The sequence below is a fragment of the Kryptolebias marmoratus genome, linkage group LG21 (genome assembly GCF_001649575.2).
Source record: "Kryptolebias marmoratus isolate JLee-2015 linkage group LG21, ASM164957v2, whole genome shotgun sequence".
NCBI classification, from domain to species: domain Eukaryota; kingdom Metazoa; phylum Chordata; class Actinopteri; order Cyprinodontiformes; family Rivulidae; genus Kryptolebias; species Kryptolebias marmoratus.
Genome location: NC_051450.1, coordinates 19,906,163 through 19,925,667, shown reverse-complemented (window position 1 = coordinate 19,925,667; position 19,505 = coordinate 19,906,163). Strand labels below are relative to the sequence as shown.

General features: G+C 39.5%; 1 protein-coding gene across 1 annotated transcript; it reads right to left on the bottom strand.

The window, feature by feature from the left end:
• Positions 1 to 209: 209 nt before the first annotated feature.
• On the bottom strand, positions 210 to 18,900 carry ankrd33ba (ankyrin repeat domain 33ba). Its single transcript, XM_017429825.3, has 6 exons — positions 17,848 to 18,900; positions 9,190 to 9,319; positions 8,097 to 8,237; positions 7,783 to 7,924; positions 6,954 to 7,152; positions 210 to 5,550 (listed from the first exon to the last, which is right to left on the bottom strand). The coding sequence occupies exons 1-6, from the start codon at positions 18,253 to 18,255 to the stop codon at positions 5,005 to 5,007; spliced, it is 1,566 nt and encodes a 521-aa protein (XP_017285314.1). The 5' UTR covers positions 18,256 to 18,900; the 3' UTR covers positions 210 to 5,004.
• Positions 18,901 to 19,505: the final 605 nt, after the last annotated feature.

The following is a 19,505-nucleotide window of genomic DNA, read 5'->3' as shown; positions in this document are numbered from 1 at the left end:
CCAGATGAAAGTGTTTGAGTAACGGTATCACGGTGTGCAAAGAAACCCGTTTGTGCTGACAGACGCAGATAGTCACATATCAGAAATCTTTACAGGTCCCTAAAAACCAGACTTTCATTCCCCAAATCATTTCCCCTCATCACCCATCTCCTTACAGAAAAAAAGTGTCAGTTGTCGCAACACTAATGATCAGGTTTCCAGCGGAGAAGGAGAAAAATGATTCTTACCGAGAAAAAAAAATCATTTCCTCTGGTAATGTAATTAAGTTATAAGGCTTTCATTTTTTTTTTTTCTTTTAGTAAATCATACAAATTGTACAAATCTTTAGTCATAAAGTGAACTTGGGTATTAGGTGTGGTTGTCATAATAAATAAAGATGGAGATTACCTCAAAATAAACCTTGTGCTTGTTTTTATTTTAATTATCAGTAATATGGTGAAGTATTTTACTCAGTTGTGACTCTGTTGGGTTATTTATCCTACCTATAAAAAGTGTACTAGAAAAGATTTATGATAAGCTTCTAATATTTTGTCCTAGTTGATGTATCATCTCTGGTTTCTCACCCAGAGTGTCTGGGCATCCTGTGGTGAATTAGCACCCTTCACTGGGGGATTAGGGCTCAGGTGGCACTCTGAAATGAAACAGAATTATTTCACCCAGGGCTGTTTTCCCTTTGACACACACGCACACACATGCACAGCGTGCAGCAGGTGTTAGTGCATGTAATCCATCTTTACACAAGCATCTGCAACCAGGTGTTCTGTCAGCTTATGTTAGGCCAATAAAGCAGCCAGTGCATGCTCAGTGGGTCAGTGAGCTGAGACTCCCCATTAAAGGAGCAACAATCTCCTCCTCTCTCATCCCCTGCCAGGCCTTATTATACTGAGAAGCAAGAAACTGAAAGGGAGACTGTGATGCAAATCTTTAAACTTCCTGGCATCAGGAGCTGAAGAATCTCTAGCTGTAAATGTGGAAATTCTATCCATCCATCTATCCATTCTTTTCTGCTTATCTGTAGTCGTGTTGCAAGGGCAACATGTCCAGCAGGGAAAACCAGACATCCCTCTCCCTGCCAGCAACACTACAGCTCCTCCTGGGGGACGCCAAGGCGCTCACCCCAGATAACGGGAGTTCCACACCTTGTCTCTAAGGCTAAGCCTGGCCTCCCTTCAGACGAAGAAGCTCATTTCAGCCTTTTTGTATCTGGGATTTGTTCTTTCAGTCATGAGCCAGACCTCAGGACCACAGCTGAAGGTTGGGATGTAAACAGACCAGTCAGACATCGAGAGCTTCGCCTTCTCACTCAGCTTTTTCTTCACCATGAGAAACCAGAGCAGTGCCTTCGTTACGGCGAACAAGCCCCCCAGTCTATCTCCTGCTCCATCCCACCATCACTCCCAGATACTTGAACTCCTTTAACTGACAATCGGCCTCCGTACAGTGAAGACAGTAAATTTGATCAGAGCACGTTCCTAAAAACTTATATGGATTAAAATTATCGGTTTGTTGATTCTACAGATATCTGCTCACGCCACCTATTATACAAAAAATCCATTAAGCTATTTAAGAAAGAAATTTATTATAACATGTAAACAGTTTTTCTAAAACTGAGCTCATTTCCAGGTGGTCATCCAAAGCAGTCAGCAGTGAAAGCAAGTTATCTATCGGGTGCATGTTGGAGAATTTCCCCCCGCTCTAATGCCATGGAAGCTATAAACAAGTTACAGAGTTAAAATGTAATTAAAATTGGCCTCAGCACCAAGTCATTTTCATTCCGAGCCACTTGATTACATTAAACTGTGTCTACACCACCAGCTGTTGGCCATGAGCTCCTCAGGAACATTCAGACCGGCTTCAGCTGGTTCTGTGAACGACCCGGCAAAGCTTCGGTTTACTCAGTCAGCTGGCAGCGATGGAAGCACAAACATTCAGTCAGGTCAGGCTGTTTTGGCGGGGATTTACTTGTTATTTGTGATAAGGCAGCTGGGCTAAAATGTCAAAGTTAGAGTGACATTATGACATGAAACCACCTTCAGCTTATTTATTTTTTTATTTTTTTCCAATCGACACACCACCACTACAGCACCTGAGCGTGGCTTTTCCTTTAATCATTTCTGAAGCTCCAAAGAGAAGATTTTTGTTTTTTAATTTAATGACAGAGCTGCTCTCTGTCAAGCTTTCTCAGCTTGGAAGTTTAGTTTCAGTTCACCCATTTTAGTTGGTGCTGATGGAAGTGGGAGACAATCATTAATTTATACTGAAATTTATTAAGAAGAATATTCTTTCTCTTTGATTGCAGCACAGTATTTGTATGACATAGTTCTCCCAACGTTGGCAGTCATACTTTACATATCAGGCGAGATTTTTCAAAAAAAAAAAAAAGTTAAGGAATTAGTTATAACCTTCAGTTTATTATAAAAGAAACTGAGCGTGTGTTTTACAGAAACAAGGCCACTGTCTTGTTATTTGCATTTAAATGAACCGAAGACAAACTAATTAATTTTATCACTCTTATTAAGTTTTATCTAATTAAATCTAGTTGCAGTTTATAACAACTTTTCTGCATCATCCAATGTTATATGTTTAAAAATTATTTCTTTGCTCATATTATTTTTAAGGAATGTATTTCATTCAAATAAAAGTGACAATAATGTTAAATTCTACTAAATCTACCAAATAAGTATTTCTTAAGGGTTACCATATTCAATAAAATTTTGTATTCTATATATATATTATTTAAAATTAATTGTGCGATTTGAAAACAGTAATTTATTCTGTTTCCCAGGAACAACACAAAATTGATAAAGTATTTGAAATCATGCTCTTGTGGATAGTGCCAACCACATTCTTATCTACTAATTAAAGATGTTTCTCATTCAGAAACACTTTTCTCACTGACGTCATGTTATGTGTACCGGAACATACCAGCAGAGGGCGCCATATAAGGATTCCCCCCTTGGCTTCACAGGTTTGACAAATAAATGTCAGTTGACAGTAGAATCAGGTCACTTTGTAAATCCTATTGGCTGAAACACAACACTGTGACATAATGGCTGTCATACAATCAGGGTTCATGTTTATTTTGCTTTTTCTAAACTTCTGTGAGCGATTTGGGTTAGGATGAGGGGGAGGAGGAGGAGGAGGCGTCCGGCGGAGATGAAACGCTGACCAAGCCTATGATGCCTCCTTATAATCCCGGGCTGCCATCTAAGCCAACAGATGTTTGAGCCACAATGACCCAAATATTATCTGATGCTGTCACGGGCTAATAGGTTTAGCCTTCACTCTCTTATACAACAACTGCTCGAGTGGAAAAGAAATGTAAAAATCACAGAAACTTTTTAAACTTAACAGACGTCTCTTGCAAATGTGTGCAGCCATGGTCAAACTTGGCTAGTCTGGACATTTTTGAAGTGATTTTATATGAAATACAACCTCAATTCCCCTAAAAGATGGAAGGTTTTGTAAATTAAAACAGAAAGCAATGAATGCAAATCTCATAAACTCATATTAAATTCATAATGGAACTTCTTACTGACCTAATGCCAATTAATCTAACGAGGTACTGACAACTGATAACTATCTGACAGAACATCACTTCAAAAGTGACCAGATTATCCCTTTAAAATAGCCTGTGTACAGTTGATTTATTTTGCCGTGAAGTGCAAACCCTATTTTTGTTGTAAAATCTGTTAATTCTACTGATGCTTTGATTTTTTTTGCACCATCTGACCATCTTTCATATTGCTCAGTTGATTGTGTCTGTGCACTTGACTGCTCTGAAGCCGGTGAAGTTTATTTGGAGAAAGCATTTGGCTGTGCAGAGCCCTTGTAACCCCTTAGCAACTCATCACCATGTATATTAGACACACGCTCTCGGGTAGCACTTAAGCCCCAATCGCCACGAGGAGTAAGGACCGTGAAATTGTGCTCTCAAAATTCCACACAGTGCTACGTTGCGGCTCTGCCCGTGGCTCCGCGGGCGTAAATCATGCTTATTTTTCGCCCCATTATTTTCACTGTTTTAATGCTCAAAGAGGAAAGTGACCTCTTGCTCTGTAATGGGTTGGCTGTTTTTAATCAAAGGCTCCATATGTTAGAAACACTTTCTGCAGTTCTAGCTGGAAAATCACACAGACCGAGGGTCAACTCCTGGATTTCTAAATGACACTGATACTGAGTCTTTTTTTAAACACTTTGACATTGTATATCTTCTTCAACCTCCTGGCAAAACATAGTTATTGTCAGCAAAAGTATTTATTTCTTTCCCTCCATCCACACCCTGTAGAACTCACCCATCTGTCACCGCATCATTTAACTGACATGAAGACAATAAAAATTTGGATTTAGAGCAAAAACAATTAAATCTTTCCTCCCATCTGGGAAATGCAAACTCTTATATATATATATATATATATATTTCAGTCTTGGACACAAACATTACAACCAACCAGCTGCATACCATCATGTGGAAAAAAATCCACAATGAATAAAAAAAATGTAATTAGATCTCTAATATAAAATATAAAATATTTGTATAGAAATACATTCAAGCTAAGGCTTTAAAGCAGAAAAATATTCTAAAAATATATCTAGTAAATGCAGTTTTATGTTATATATGTTTTTAGCTTTTATATTCATTAGTGAATATTTTAAAGACATTATTCCAAAATATTTTCAGTAAATTGCTTCCAGATTCCCTGATGCTGCTCTCAGTCTGTTACTGTTTCTGCAATACGCTCCAAAAACACTGCCTCTCTTCTTAATGTCTTACCCATCCATTTAAAAAAAAGCAATAAATAAGAAAAATAAATTAACTAGAAACTCTTTAAAGGTAGTCACTGTTTGAGATTCTAAAAACTGTGTAATATTGCTGCTGAAGTTTTAAAAGAAGGAGAACCCTGAAAGCAGAATGTACATCGCTCGGCTTTTTCTGCTACCATGTTCTGTTCAGGTTTGGTCTTTCGGGGGATGAAAAACTAAAAGTTCCCTAAGGTGAATACATTATTTTCTTCTCCCAGTTGCGATGTGTCTCCTGGTTACAGCCTCCAGCCTTTTCCTCTCAGCCTCCTCTGCTTTCCTCCTCTCTTCCTTTAGCTCCTTGTACCTCCACTTGGGGATCTGCAGAAGGTTCCCGCCTCCGTCTTTGATGCTGCTTTTCTTCCGAATCTTTTCGGGTTCGTAGGTGGGTGCAGGGGCCTTTGAAATCCTGACCTTGGGGATGCTGAACCCCGGCCTGACGCTGCTCCTCCTCAGCACCATGTGCATCGGCAGCAGGCTGGTCCTGCGCAGCTCCAGGGCCTGGTTGTAGGCCACCGTGCCCAGGCTGGAGCTCCTCTGTCGAGGCGCCAGTCTCTGGACCTGAAGGCTGGTCCGCCGGTCCTCCGAGTTCTTGGCCACCAGAGTGACCCGGGAGTTCTGAAAGAGTTTCAGGTGGGTGTCCACTCTGTCGGGGTTGGTGGAGCGGAGCTCTCTGGCGCGCTGCTGGCGGAGGATCTCTGACACTGCATACCGCCGTTTGCCCACGCTCGGAGGACTGTCAGGACACACCTGACACAAAACCATGAGTAAAATATTATTATTTGCTCTGCAGCAAGAATAAACATTATCACCCATCCCTAATAGGTAAAGACAGAGTGAAAATGTTTTTTTCCCAGTCAGTGTGTGTGTGTGTGTGTCTGTACCATTTACAAAATATCTCATGAATCACTAAACAGATTTTAATAAAACTTTAACAGTAATCACTGGATTGACATCTACATATGATAACTTTGTGGAGTCAACTCAATTCAAGATGGCCACCGCAGCTAAGCCATCTTACCAAACAGAAAAATGGCTACAACTCAGTCAGTTTTACAGACACTGAGCTAAAAGCAGGTGTGGTAGTAGCTGAGACTGATCCCCAGCTCGACTGCCTGAGATCTTTGGTTAAAACTTTGGCTTGAACTACAGGACTCATTTCTACCTGCCTGTGAGGAAAATATCTCATAAACTACTGGACAAATTTGAAAGAATCTGTCAGTAAATATTCACCAGATGTAAATTTACAAATGATTAACCTTTGGAGCCAATGCAGTTTAAGATGGCTGCCACAACTAATCAAATTAATCAACACAAAACGGCTACAACTCAGTCACTTTATCATATATTCAGCTGAAATTTGGTGTGGTAGTCACTGAGCATTACCTCTAACACATACTCTGAGCTCTAATCTCACATATGAATACACAGAATGTTATTTTATTACAACTCCATGATTTCTCAACATAAGATAATCTTAGTTCAGAAACATGAAAGGCGGTGGGCGATATGCATTGTGTCAAGGAATACTCGGCCCTTAATGATTCTGAATGTTTTCCTAATGAACAGCAAGGCTCTGTCATCCTTTTGTGTTGTGTAGTTCTTTTAATCCCGCATGAATAACCTGCTTATCCGATAAATTACTGGAATTAATTACACCCTTTAATTATGATTACTAGAAACATTTTTTGATTAACAAAAGATGATTTAGGGTTTTGTTTATCCCTTAAAGACTAATTACCTCAATATTCCATGCAAGCAGGAGAACAGCAGGAAAATGTCTTCTTATCATAAGCCCTACTTACTGCTATGCCCCATCTTATCTTTTCAAATGAACCTTTCTTCTTGTTGTTGAAGGAAAAGAGAAACAGGTTGTGATGGATAATTAGCAGCGGTTTTCAATTAAAATTCAGCAAGGTCTGCCTAAATAGTTATTTTTCTAGAAAAGATCCAGAACATATATATTTAAATTTTCTTTTAGTTACAACCTAAAACGAATTATTATAAATAAGGCAAAAGCTACTGAAATTGAGTAACTTCTGTAACTCTTTTGGATCCGGATTCGAACCACGGTCCACCATTTAGGGACCCTTAATCTCTAACGTGATGTGCTGTTAAAAGAAGAAAAATGTACTTTAAGCTTAAGCACTCACAGTTCGGCACGCCACGGCGATGAACGGGCTCTTTATGGCTGTCGTAACAGACACCATGTGGTCGATGACGCCTTCATCCTCGGGGTTGGTGATGTTTGCGATGTTGAAGATGTTCAGCACCGTGTCCGACAGGCGCTTCAGGCAGCTGCGGGGCTCTTGGGCCTTGGCTACAAGGGATGTCAGCGGGGGCCACTCTAAGCTGGGGGAGTAAAGTTTTATTGAAAGCTGCTGCACAGAGACAGTGAAGTGGTTCATGTCTCTAAACTAATAGAATAGATTAAAACTTGCATCGACGCTCGTATTTTGTTGTGTTTTCTTGTGCTGCTTAATGCATGTGGATTAGTTTTGTTCTAGTTTTCACCCAGAGTTTTATTTCTAAGACAGTTATGTGGCAGTAAATAAACAGGAAGAGACAGCATAGTGCATCTGTCTGGTAATACTTGTCTTGAAACTTTGCTACTGTGATGATTTGTGCATAACCACATAGCTAGAAGGGCCGTCAGCACTGTTTATTTTCTACACAACCATCTGGCAAAGCCTGACGACGTTCTTCAGACTAAAGATGCTGAATGTGAAACTTGGAAAATGCCATATGTCTGTTGCTTGAGGCAGGGGAACTTTTTATTTTGTTTATACAGCCCCATAAAGTTAAGTAAATAAGGACTTTTTCTTTAGGTTTTGCAGAGTCACAAATGTCAGGAATGTTGTTGTTTTCTTTTTTTTATGCACATAAATTCTCTGTGTTCTGTGTCTCTGAGGGATGCACTTTGGGGAAATAAAAAATGCAGAAAGTACAGCTGAGACACCCTAGCTTCAGTCTGAGGTTTACCTGTATGCATCACAGTACTGGAATGCACAGGGCCGTTCTATCAGGCGCGTCATTACCCAGGCGGTTTCATACCGGCCCGTAAAAATGGCCCATTCCCTGGCTGTCAGGTTGCGACCGAAGTCCCTCGCATTCAGAGAAGCTCCTGTTGCATGAAGAGGAAGAAGAGAGAAGTTGAACACAAACAATGAGCAGAGACTTTATGAGACGTGCAGCTCTAATAAAACTCTCACGTCGTCCTTTTAGAGCTTAGCGCAACTATTTACTGTTTTGTCGCAGAGTTCTGAAGATTTGTACTGATTGCAATAGCTGCTCACCTGCCATCATGAGTGAGCGCACGCATTCCACTCTGCCCTGCATGGAAGCTTTCATCAGAGCGGTGAAGCCGTGACAGTTTCTCCTCTCGATGTCCAGCCCTGAGTAGTAGTTCAGTAGATAGTTGGTGATTGTTATGTGGCCTTCAGCAGCAAGGAGGAAAGAAAACAGCTGGTCTTAGTTTAAAATAATACAGGAAGATGAAAATATAGTCAAACTGAATTAGGTTAAGGAGGCTTGGAAACAGAGCTGTGAGAAGTAGGGGTGTGGAGAGTGCTCAAACTATCATTTAGACCTTCAGGGGCCAAAGTCTGAAGTGGACAAATCCTGTCTGAATAAGTTGTCAACCAGTTCAATACCACAAAACCTAAGTGAGGAAATATCATGGTGGGCATCTTTAAAATGCACAGCCACAGAATGATCAATCATTTCTACAAACTGAGCTTTTACACTCACTAATATTCTTGAAGGTTTTTTTCCAGTGTACTATATGAGCCCACACAGGTATCAAATTATGCATATTACAAGTGTGGGTGTACAAGTGATGATGTGCCTGATAAAGCTTTAACCTGCGTGAGGATGAAAGAAATATTTAGTTATCAAGGTATTGTTGTATTGTGCACAACTGCCACAGCAGTAGATCTTACAGCATATTTATTATTGTTAATCAGATAAGATAACATGCACTGCAAGTGTGCATTTCTTTGCTTATATTTATATATGATATCTTTCATGTGGGAGTTTAGGGTCTTACACATACACAGGCTCACAGCACCCCCCAACTATAACATGTTTCCATGCCTATGCTTGGAAGCAAGTTGTCCGACAAAAACTCTCACTTGTCTGCAGTGTTTTGGATGGAAACAAAAACAATGTTCATGTGGCTGGTCAGATCCCACATTCATCACTTCTGTTACACGACGAGTGGTGTTTGTGTAAACTTGTCTGTGTGTTCGTCTGTGTTAGCGTTTGTGCCAAACGGGCCGGCCGGTTGTTGTGTCTGTGCAAGCATGTGCCGCAGCCTGTTGGCATCTGCGTGGGGGGGGGGAGTCGCTCCCTGGTTGGAAATGATCTGTGTGTGTGTTGGTGTGTTACCTGCTTGCGCAGCAGTGATGAGAGCGGTGTTTCCCTCGCTGTCCTGCCAGTTGACATCCAGGTACGGACACTGGGACAGAGCTGTGACAATGTCCACGAAACCTTGGTAAGACGCAATCAAGAGTCCAGTCTGAGATGTGAAGGACAAGAAGAAAAGAAAGATTAAAAGCAGCAAATAGATCTATAGAGGTGAAGCAAACACAGCAAAGTGCTGACACACAGGAAGCAGTGGGAAGAAAAACACAATCAAGGCAGGATGAGTGGAACTTTACTGGACAAGGGGACCTTTGTGCATCTTCCAGAACTAATATCTCTGAATAAACCTGACGTCTGTTGTGTTTTCTCTGAGACCTTGAACTCAGTGGAAAAATAAGCTGTCTCCTTCATGTATGTTGATGTGTTTCTAAGGTGCGTGTGTGTGTGTGTGTATAACTGTGTAAATGTTACACACTGAGTGAAAATGTACGAGCACAAGAAGCTGGGAAACTCCTGGGAAAGTTGTGGAATTTCTGGAGGGACCAAGTTGACCACCAACAATTAAGAATACAGATTTTCCAAAAAACATACAAACAAAATTTACTTGTAAAGCGTTAACAGCAAGAATGTTGGTTTTTCAATTTAAGGATTTGATGCCATAAAACTATTAGCTGATTTGATTTTGTGTTAATTATCCCCCTCTGCCAAAAGAGAAGCAGCAATAATAGTTTTGCTCACGTGTGTTCATTTGTCCATTTTTGTAATGAATTTAGTTGACTTTAGTCAACACAAAAATGACTATAACTTAGACAGTTTTACAGATATTGAGCTTAAGTTTGATGAGGTAGTAGCTGAGCGTCATTCCCAACACATACTCTGAGCATCTTCATCTTCTTTGCAGAAGAGGACCTTTGTTAAAAACTGGCGTGAGGCAGCGGGTGATATGCAATCCTTTAATTTCAATTAGCAACGTGCATTTAGTGCTGCTGTCAAACAGCATCAAATGCAGATTGAAAATAGTCAAATCTGCTTCATGTCAAAACACACAGAGTCAGTCTAAAACACTTCTGGATCTATTCTGTTAGATATCTGCCTGCACTTATGACTGAATTAGATTTTAAAAGAAGTGGTTCCAATAAATTCATTGTATTCATTGTATCTAAATTAATGTGTTCTAAAAAAAAGAAGAAAATATAAAAAAAAACCTCAGCTTATCCTGATGATTTTGGCTGCAGAGGATACTGTCTGTGCTGCAGTGAAACATGTTGAGTCGAGCAGATTCATTATTTCGCCTCCCTGTTTAAAATGATGACTTTACTGTGGAGTATGCAGTTGTATGTTAGGGTTGTACATTTTTTTTCAACAATTTTCCAGTCTAATAATTATAAAGTTAGAAAGTTGAAAGGAACTAATTGGATATTTCGTTGTCAGAAGAGACACTGTAACATTATGTTCTCCTCCTAAAATCTGCTTAATGCTTCATGTTGGCACCATAAACCTTCTGCTTTGGCTTCAAGCACATGGTGTTCCCCGGGTATGTGATTATTGCAAACATAGGGATAGAATTAATAAAAAGAATCCCACGTTTTTGAAATTTATAAATTCAATGATGTGAAGAACAATAAAAAGTTTGCAGAAAACTCACAAACTTTTTGCACTCCCCTCCCTACATTTTCAGACTTTAGGAATCTCAAGGGATAATATCTAGTTTAAATGACACTTTTTATAATATTTTTTTGTCAAAAATGTGGACATCAGACTGAACACAACTGCCTCATAAAATCTATCAAAAAAGTATTTGGTTTGTGCAGAAGCTCTGTCAAGATATACCTTATAGCATTTACACAACATGACTCACCAGTAATACAACTCGAACAGAAAACAGGCCCAGCTGTCAGACAACTGGTATTGTAGTCTCCCTAATGTTGTCAATCTGAGAGCAAACATGCACACAGATTCTGTGAAGAGACTGTTGGACAGCTTGGGAGACACTGACGTCCACTGGCCCAGCTTCAAATAATTGTGTTTAGATGTTCACTTGTAGACTTTGTCTTAGTCTCATTCACATTTTCCCACCAAGACACCCACTTCCCCACACCCACACACACATCCCTGGCAGTCCTCCAGCCTCGCTGTGGTGGACTAATGCAGCATGCCCTGCAGAAACGTCTGGAGGATTCTCAGTCGTCTGCCTGATTTTTGTTCTGTTCTGTCTGAGAATCTCTCTCACAAACACACTTAAATGCACAAAACCTTCACCTTTTTTTTAATTCTTTCACCCAAATATCTCTAGTCTGCTCATTATTTTTGCTACAAGTTTTTGTGTTGTAGACTAGAGGACACAAATGCAGGCAACACTTCTGAAGCAGGGTGCAAACTTCCCAAACCTTTGTTTGAATAAAATGACAAATGATGCATGGGCAGAAAAAATGTATAATTCAAATAACAGAGATCAGAATTTCATTAACCAAACAAGCTGAAAGACAGGAACTCAGAAGACCAGGTCAGAGGGTCACCTGGGGGCCAGGCTGTGGACACGGTGACATGAAGGACAGGCAGACACTTCAACCACTCCACAGATCTGAGTGACAAAGCAAAACAAAAACTTTGGCAGAGATCGACCAGGGAACTGACAAAGCAGGGCTCCCTTCCAGGGGAACAGGAGTGCAGATGGGATGTCTGCAGGCCAGCATAGCAGAGAACGGTGGGACACTTACAGGCTCTGGATCAAACAAAAACACCAGTGGGCTTTGGACCATGCATAGTGAACTGTCAGCCAACTCACAGACCTGGGCAGGCAGAGCATCCAACATCACAAGAACCTGAAGAGGAGAAGTCTCAGCAGACATTGGGACTTGGACCAGAAGCGTATCAGTTCATTTGCAGACTCTGCAGATCCCTGGACTTGGGAGGTGAACTACTTCACAGTCTACTTTATTTCACTTAAGGTTTAATCCATATGCTAGCTCAACATTTACTTGGCTCCCTTTGTTTAAATTTGGTCTCCACATGGTCCTCGACTTGGAAAAATCCTAGATGGGTCACTGTGAGGAATAATGAATACAAACGACAGGTGTGATAAAGAACATACTCAAGTCACTTGTGTGTTCTGAAAGCAGAAAAAGGCAACTCTGCAATAAAAGGCTGACAAAACAAAGACATAAACATAGAAAAGAAGATAAAATTAATATAAGATCAAGAAAATCTCAAAATGTCCCAACTATAAAAAAAAAAATACTTGTAAAAAAAAACTTTACAAATACTTCTGACATTGTTAGAGACTAAAATATCTGCACTAACAACAACAAATGCTTAAAAAATGCTTGAACAAATTGCCAAAAAAAATGTATTAGTGATGTAAAGAGTTAAAAGTAAGAAACACATCGACTGATGGATGAGAGTCTGTTCACAATATATGGAAACGAAAAACAAGAAACAATAAAATGTGATGAATTTGAGCATCAAAGTATCTCATTACAATTATCAGCAGGATTCAGTATTTTACTTTGCCTGTAGGCCGAATGATGACAGAAGCTACGGGACTTTTTAAGTATCGTTCAGCATTTTGTTCCTCAGTACAATGCATCCCAGCTGCCACAAGGCTAGAGGCAGAAAACATCCTGTCAACAGTCCATCACAAGCTCGACAACCATTCAAGCTCATGTCTTCAGTCAATTTAGAATCATTAATTAAGCTAAATAAAGAGTCTGAATTGAACTGCAGGTAGGACAGTTTTTGGGTTGGTGAGGTGACAATAAACACTGTGCAATCACGCTGAACCACATCTATAACACATCCTTCATCAATATTTTTAGCTGGTATATTTAAAGATTTATCACGATCACTGTCACAGCATGAAACCAAATAGAATTGACCATTTCAGTGCAGTTTTGAGTAAAAAATGTGCACTGAAATGGCACAGTGCAATAAAAGCCTGACAAATGATTGGCCTATAGAGAGGCAGAGTCACAAACATGTACACTAAGTAATCTGGGGAATATCCAGAGCTAGGAATAGAAAGGCTTAGGCCCATCAGTCAGAATAACACGGAGAGGGGGAGGGGGAGAGGTAAGAACGTGTCTCCATGTAGGATTGCTAAACTGGTTCCGAAAAGGATGAAATCATCTGAAAGATCATTTAAAGCCAGAATGATTCCAATAAATACATGTGACTTTGTCAAAATAAATAAATAAAAAAGGTACATGTTCGCACATCTCTGATCAGTATCCCGTGACTTGAACTGAATTGGGAATCGGAAATATGGCTACAGCTTGTAAATTCTTACAGGAAATGGATTTACAGTTTCTGAACAGAGCTTTAATTGGTCAGATTTTGGGATTGGGACCCGACTGAGAGTCATAAAACACTAAGTGATGGTTTCAAGATCATCAAATTCAATGTAAAAATTGATTTGAAATGAATATGCTGACTGTGTTGCTTTTATTGCCTTGTTTATTAGGGTATGAAGTAAAGTTTATACATTTAAACGACAAATATTCAGGTTCACAGGCCTCTGCTACTTTTGTTTTGTTAGTCTGAAGCTGAAAAGATTGGAAACCACTGGTTTATTTAATAAAACCTAATAGAACAGAATACAAGTGAAGTAGAAATAGGCTTTAAAATCTCTTGGTTTTGCATGTTCACCAAGAAAAAAAGAAAGAAAAAACATAATGCTCTCTTTGCAGGTTCCTTCTGTGATAAATCACGTTGAGTTCCTCCTTGTTCCCCAAATAAGGACTTTTACTTTTTATTTAGTTTCAAAATGAATGAGCACTAACGGAGCAGACAACACACATTTTTACAAACTGCTTTAACCAAAAGTAAAATATTGCAGCAACTTCTTCTATTCAGGAACAAGCACAGACATGCAGGTCAACACACTGGAGATTGCCCTAAATCACATACCTCAGCAGCACCACTGACACAGATGCACTGGTTTCTGTCAATACCTGCCCCGTTAAATGTCCTTCTGGCTGTAGCTTGGCTTTAACGTGGCTGTATCAAATCAGATCTGTATGACTGTCGCTTTGATTTTTCCACTGGTCTGTGTTTGCTGGAAGCATTGTGCTTCCTGCCATCTGCAGGGCCAGATTTCTGCCTCTCTCTGCCCATGCCTCATTTAGTTTCTCTTCCAGTTGGCCAGTTGGTCGATTTGTTCATCGGTCAGTTGATCTTTAAGTTTGTCAAACATGTTGTGGTTGAGTTTGCTGGCTGTTTTCCTGTCAGAGAAGTTTTTAACAGTCAGTCATATGGACTGATACTGAGTCTTTTCAGTTTTTATATGTCAGCTTAACCAACTGACTACAATAGGAAGAGACACTGTTGTAGACAGGATCATATGGAGTTACAATAATGTTATATACAGCCAAATATACACATTTAAATATATATATATATATATATATATATCGCAATATATACATGTCCTAATTATCAGACAGTCCAAAGAGATAATCCTTAGGTCCACTGACCCACTAACTTAGTTCAAATACCAACAATTATACTGTGTGAGCTGTATGGAAACTGACAGAGGACCTGCTTCAAAATGTATTTTCATAACATTATCTCAAAATATCAAGATCATTTTCTCATCATCCTGTAATAATGGTATCCCTCTAAAACATGCGGGCCAGGAGGACCAGGGTTAGGAACCGCTGCTTTAAAGGGTCCAATAAAAAGACAACATAAACAGGTAGAACCTTTTTCTCTCCTGTTTTAATTTCTAGAATAATATTACTGCATGTTTTCAGGATGGCTGGTTGCATCAATGCATTTAGCTGCTCTGTTCAAACTTGGATTTAACACCTTATGGGGAAAATCTAGAGAACCGCTTTTGGTGTTGTACATAATCATTTGTTTTTCTATATTTCCAAAACCTTTCTCTGTTTCTCTGTGCAGATCCCCAAGGACAGAGCACAGGCCAAAGTAAATGGTGAAAACAAAGACATATAGTCTCTCTATCTAACAATTAATTCTCTTTTTCTGCATAACTTATTCTCCTACACAGCTTCAGGTTTACACACTGTAGGCCTGACCCCTTAAGAACCCCCAGAAATGACATTTTGATTCATTTGAACAGAGCTTTAATCCCATGAGACCATACCCATTGATATGTTTTCATCACTATTTTAAATGCAGAGGAAGGTGGTGTAAAGCAAACATGCAGAGAAGTCAACACACTATAGTAAAAGATTTAGTTTGATGGCATTTGCCAACTGAAGTGGGATCATGGGATTTATTTTTACCAGCACTGCTGATGACAATCTGATGGCTTAAACTAACATAAGCCATGCCATCATAGCTTATGTTAGACAAAAGCTAAGCAGAAAGGTGACATAAAACTATCTGGAAAGATCCTTTTAAAACAGGATTAAACAGAAGATCTGAGTACAACCATCAGGATGGACCTCCAAACCCGTCCTATCAGTAAATCACTACAAAGTTTATACAATTTGTCAAATTTATCATTTTTTATCAGCTTCTATTGAAACAAAATATATGATATTAACAATGTAGGTAAAATAAAGTAACCCTGTTTAAACAGCAAGTGAAATTAATAACATTAAAGTACATGACTCATCAAACTGCTCACTGTTACCATCACGTCATGTCTGTTTAAGGTGTTTATTCAATTGTTACTATCATGGTTAAATCAAGAAAATGAAAAGCCAATCAGTTACACATGTGTGTAGGTGTAAGTTACGTTTGCATGATTAAACATATAAGAACGATGTTGGAGTCCACTGGTCATGAGAGACTCCAGTTATTGTTAAAGATGAATAAGTTGAGCTCTGTTTTGCACCACTTCTTTCAATGTTTTATTGGAAAATTTGGAGAAAGCTTGAAATAACCTGAGTAATATATATATATAGTTTTTCTGAATAAAAATAAGGTTCTCCTTTTAAAACATTTTGAGTTTGGTCCACGATATTCGACAGAACTGACTATCTGTTATTTTATAGAAAGTGTAGTTGGAGCAGTATTCTTAGACCATAAAGGAATCTGATACGGTGAATTATGAGATGGTTTTATATAAATTCAAAAGGTTGAATTTCCTTCAGCAATATTAACAATGTGTCAAAGTTAATGGGATGACCATGCTAGTACATGAAGGTTGTAGCTGACAGCTGTAAGGATGTTCAGTGCGAAAGGTGATGCTACCTGCAGAGCTGCCACCATTTTACTTCCTGAACAGTGTCAGAGTGGTTTAAGTCTCATTTCTTTGTCCCTGAATTGCACCAAAACAGTCTCTCTCAATTTCAGATGCATAATTTTAGAAATTTTAATTTTAAAAAAGCCTAATTGGAGATTATGTCAACAAAATAGCATTTAACAAGATGTCCTATATGTGCAAAACAATGGTTGCACTGTTGTTAACATGTGCTGTCCGTGTTTTAAATGCATTCAAAGAAATAAAAAGGACATCCATTTCCACTTGCAACCTGCAAGCACCTATTATGAACTTTCTTTTTTTATTTAATATTAAGCACTTGGAATAAATTCCAGTTTTACGTAACTATTGTAAGCCACTGAGTTACACATGATTGACACAGCAGATCATTTACTTCTCAAAGGCAAGGAAAAAAGTAAGTAACCCAGTGTGGAGAGCTTAAAGAGAAAACCTAATTATCTCAACACCTTCTGAATCTGATGCTTCTTAACTACACATGTGCTATAAAGTCAGGTTGTCTCATTAAATAAGTGTCACAAATGCAGAAAATATGCCAGGGGTCTGCAACCTTCCAATCAAAAAGGCCATTTATGCTCCTTGTCCCACTAGATAAATTTAATCCAGAACCACAAAATGTACTTGAAATAAAGATGACACAACTTATTAGGTGTTATATAATTGCTAGATATAAAAAATACCGTTTGTGAGATTGCAGAATTAAAAATCTACATTAAAGTGCTGGAAGTTATTGGTATTTTTACACAACAGAACAAAAGAAAAAAAAGTTTACCTTTTTTAAAAAGTTTATCTACACCACTGATAAAATCTAAAGTGATTGGAACAGAGAAGTTAGAGAATGTGTTGGTTCGAATCTATCCTCAGATTAGTTGAGTAAAATATGGAGATGAAAATATATTTTAGGTTTGAACGGTAAGCTTACTGTGTTTGAATGCCGAGTTCTGTTTTTATGGCCTGTATTTATTCTTGACAGTTGCCTCACTAGTCTTACTTGTTATTTCTCTTTTTTTTTCATGTTTTGCAGCAGTTTCACTTTAATATTTCCACCTAAACCTCTTCTTTGAGATTCTACAATTGTCTGATTCCGCCATATTTGTTCGTCTGCATTGACTGCAGCCAGGCTGCAATGTAGGTCAGTCATGTGACTCATGCTTCTTTATGTGTTTCAGTGGATTCAGTCTAGTGTTTTGTTTACGTTGAATGTGGACCTGCATTTCAGAATTGCATGTCAATATATCTGGAAAACTGGAGCAAACTCTTTCAAACTGCACTATTTGATATAGTTCATGATTCAAATGATTGATTTCATAGTGTGCAGAGAGCATCTTTAAATATTACTTATTTCTAGGTTTGTTTTTTGTTACAGAGGGCAACTGCAGAGGAAACAAGGAACCGCATGTGGCCCCAGAGCCGCGACTTGCAGACCACATTTGAAGAAGCTGAAGTGAACACAAGCCAAAAACTTTCTGAAACTTGTTGTGCGCGCCCCGTACCCTGTTATTCCTGTCGGTTTCCTTCACCTCCTCCTCCTTCACGCCGTGCCGGATCATGATCCGGACCACGGCCGCGTTGTTGCTGCAGCACGCGCGGAAGAAGGACGGCGGCTCCGGGCTCTCCGGGGACGGACTGCGCTCCGAGTCCGCGAACGCATCATCGGGAGGATAGAAGGAGTCGTCGGACGCGATGCTCCGGCAGTCCTCCAGGTCCTCGAAATCGACCTCCTCGAACTCATCGCAGTCTTCCTCGCTTGCCTCGTCCTCGCACGAGCCCGGGGAGTCGTCCTCGTAGTGGGACAGGAGCTCCTCGGTTATGGTCGGGTGGACTTTTTTCTGCTGCGGCAGCTGCTTTACGCGGACCGACGGGGCGCCTCCTCCGTCCCTGTCGTCCGTGATCAGCACCATCTAACCCCGGAGCCCAGGGCAGTGCGCGCGCGGCGTGCACGCATAACCAAACTAAATAAATAAAACTAATAAATCCCTCAACAACAAAAAAGAAAAAAAGTCACTTACATCTCAAACATGAGCCCGGCTGAGCAAAAACTCGGAACTCTTTGGTGTCATTAAAGCTTACTGTGTAAAAAAAAAAAAAAAAAAAGTTGATCCAGTTTCACCATCTGTCATCTGTGGAGAGGAGTTCCCATCCGAGCTGCTCCTCAAAGGCAGGAGGGCGAAAACGAAACTGCTTTCAGGTAAAGTTGCAGTTTTCGGAAGGCTGGGAGGTTTTAAAAGTGCAGCAGCAGAAAGTTAAAGGAGCTGCGCGTCTGTCCCTGCTGACCCGCGCGCACCTAATCCGATTAGACGCAACTGGGACCTCTGTGCGCGCGCATGTGTGTGTGTTTTCTAGTAACAGATTAATTCTGTTGTCAGTCATGCATATATTTAGAGTAGCCATGCCTAAAGATACTCTTTGTTAAGTTTGGATTCTGTTTAGCTTGAACTCTGTTTCCTGGACATATTTAAAAAAACAAACAAAAAAAACAGGATGTGTTCACTGCTGTTTCTGGACTAAAATTAACTTTTTTTTTGTTTTGTTCTGAGCTCCTGTGTTTCAACAAACATCAACTGGGCTTCAAAGCTGAACAGAAAATGAAAATATCCCCTATACACGCAAAACCGTTTTTAAGTTTGAAGTATAAACAAGTTCCTGTTAACATGAGAGGGGGAAAAAAAACAAAAACCTGCAAGCCTCAGTCCAGGAAGTCACATGATTTATTTGGCCCAAAGCATCACTTCTGGTGTATCAGCAGGCCAATAAGAGAACTGGATTCATGTGAGGTGATAGAGAGATATCTCTGATGGGTTTTATTTTCAATCATCATATTTTGTATGATTCTAATGTTCTGAAAATAGCCTCTAAAGTGGAGGCATCTCTCTGTCTTCCCCACCAGCTGCTTCAGATAATAAAGTCATAAATAAATTGGCTTTTATTACTTGAGATATACTAGTTATTTTATCCCACATCTAGTTCAGCGGTCTTTAACTAAAAGTCAGCATTCTCCACTTAAAGACCTTTCTGTAGCAAAGGTCCATGATTTATATATTTATTTGTTTTAGCAGCAGCAGCCATGTAGGTTTTCTTCTCTCAGCATGTTGTTCTGTTTCTCTCTGCAGAGAGGAGCAGAGGAAAATCAAGCCAGAATAATCATAAATGA

Excerpts from the sequence above, each read along its gene's own strand:
- ankrd33ba (XM_017429825.3), bottom strand. The coding sequence starts at position 18,255 with ATGGTGCTGATCACGGACGACAGGGACGGAGGAGGCGCCCCGTCGGTC. Across the intron at positions 9,320-17,847 it reads AAACCGACAGGAATAACAGG|ACTGGACTCTTGATTGCGTC; the intron begins GTACGGGGCGCG and ends TTCACATCTCAG. Across the intron at positions 7,925-8,096 it reads GCGCTCACTCATGATGGCAG|GAGCTTCTCTGAATGCGAGG; the intron begins GTGAGCAGCTAT and ends TTCATGCAACAG.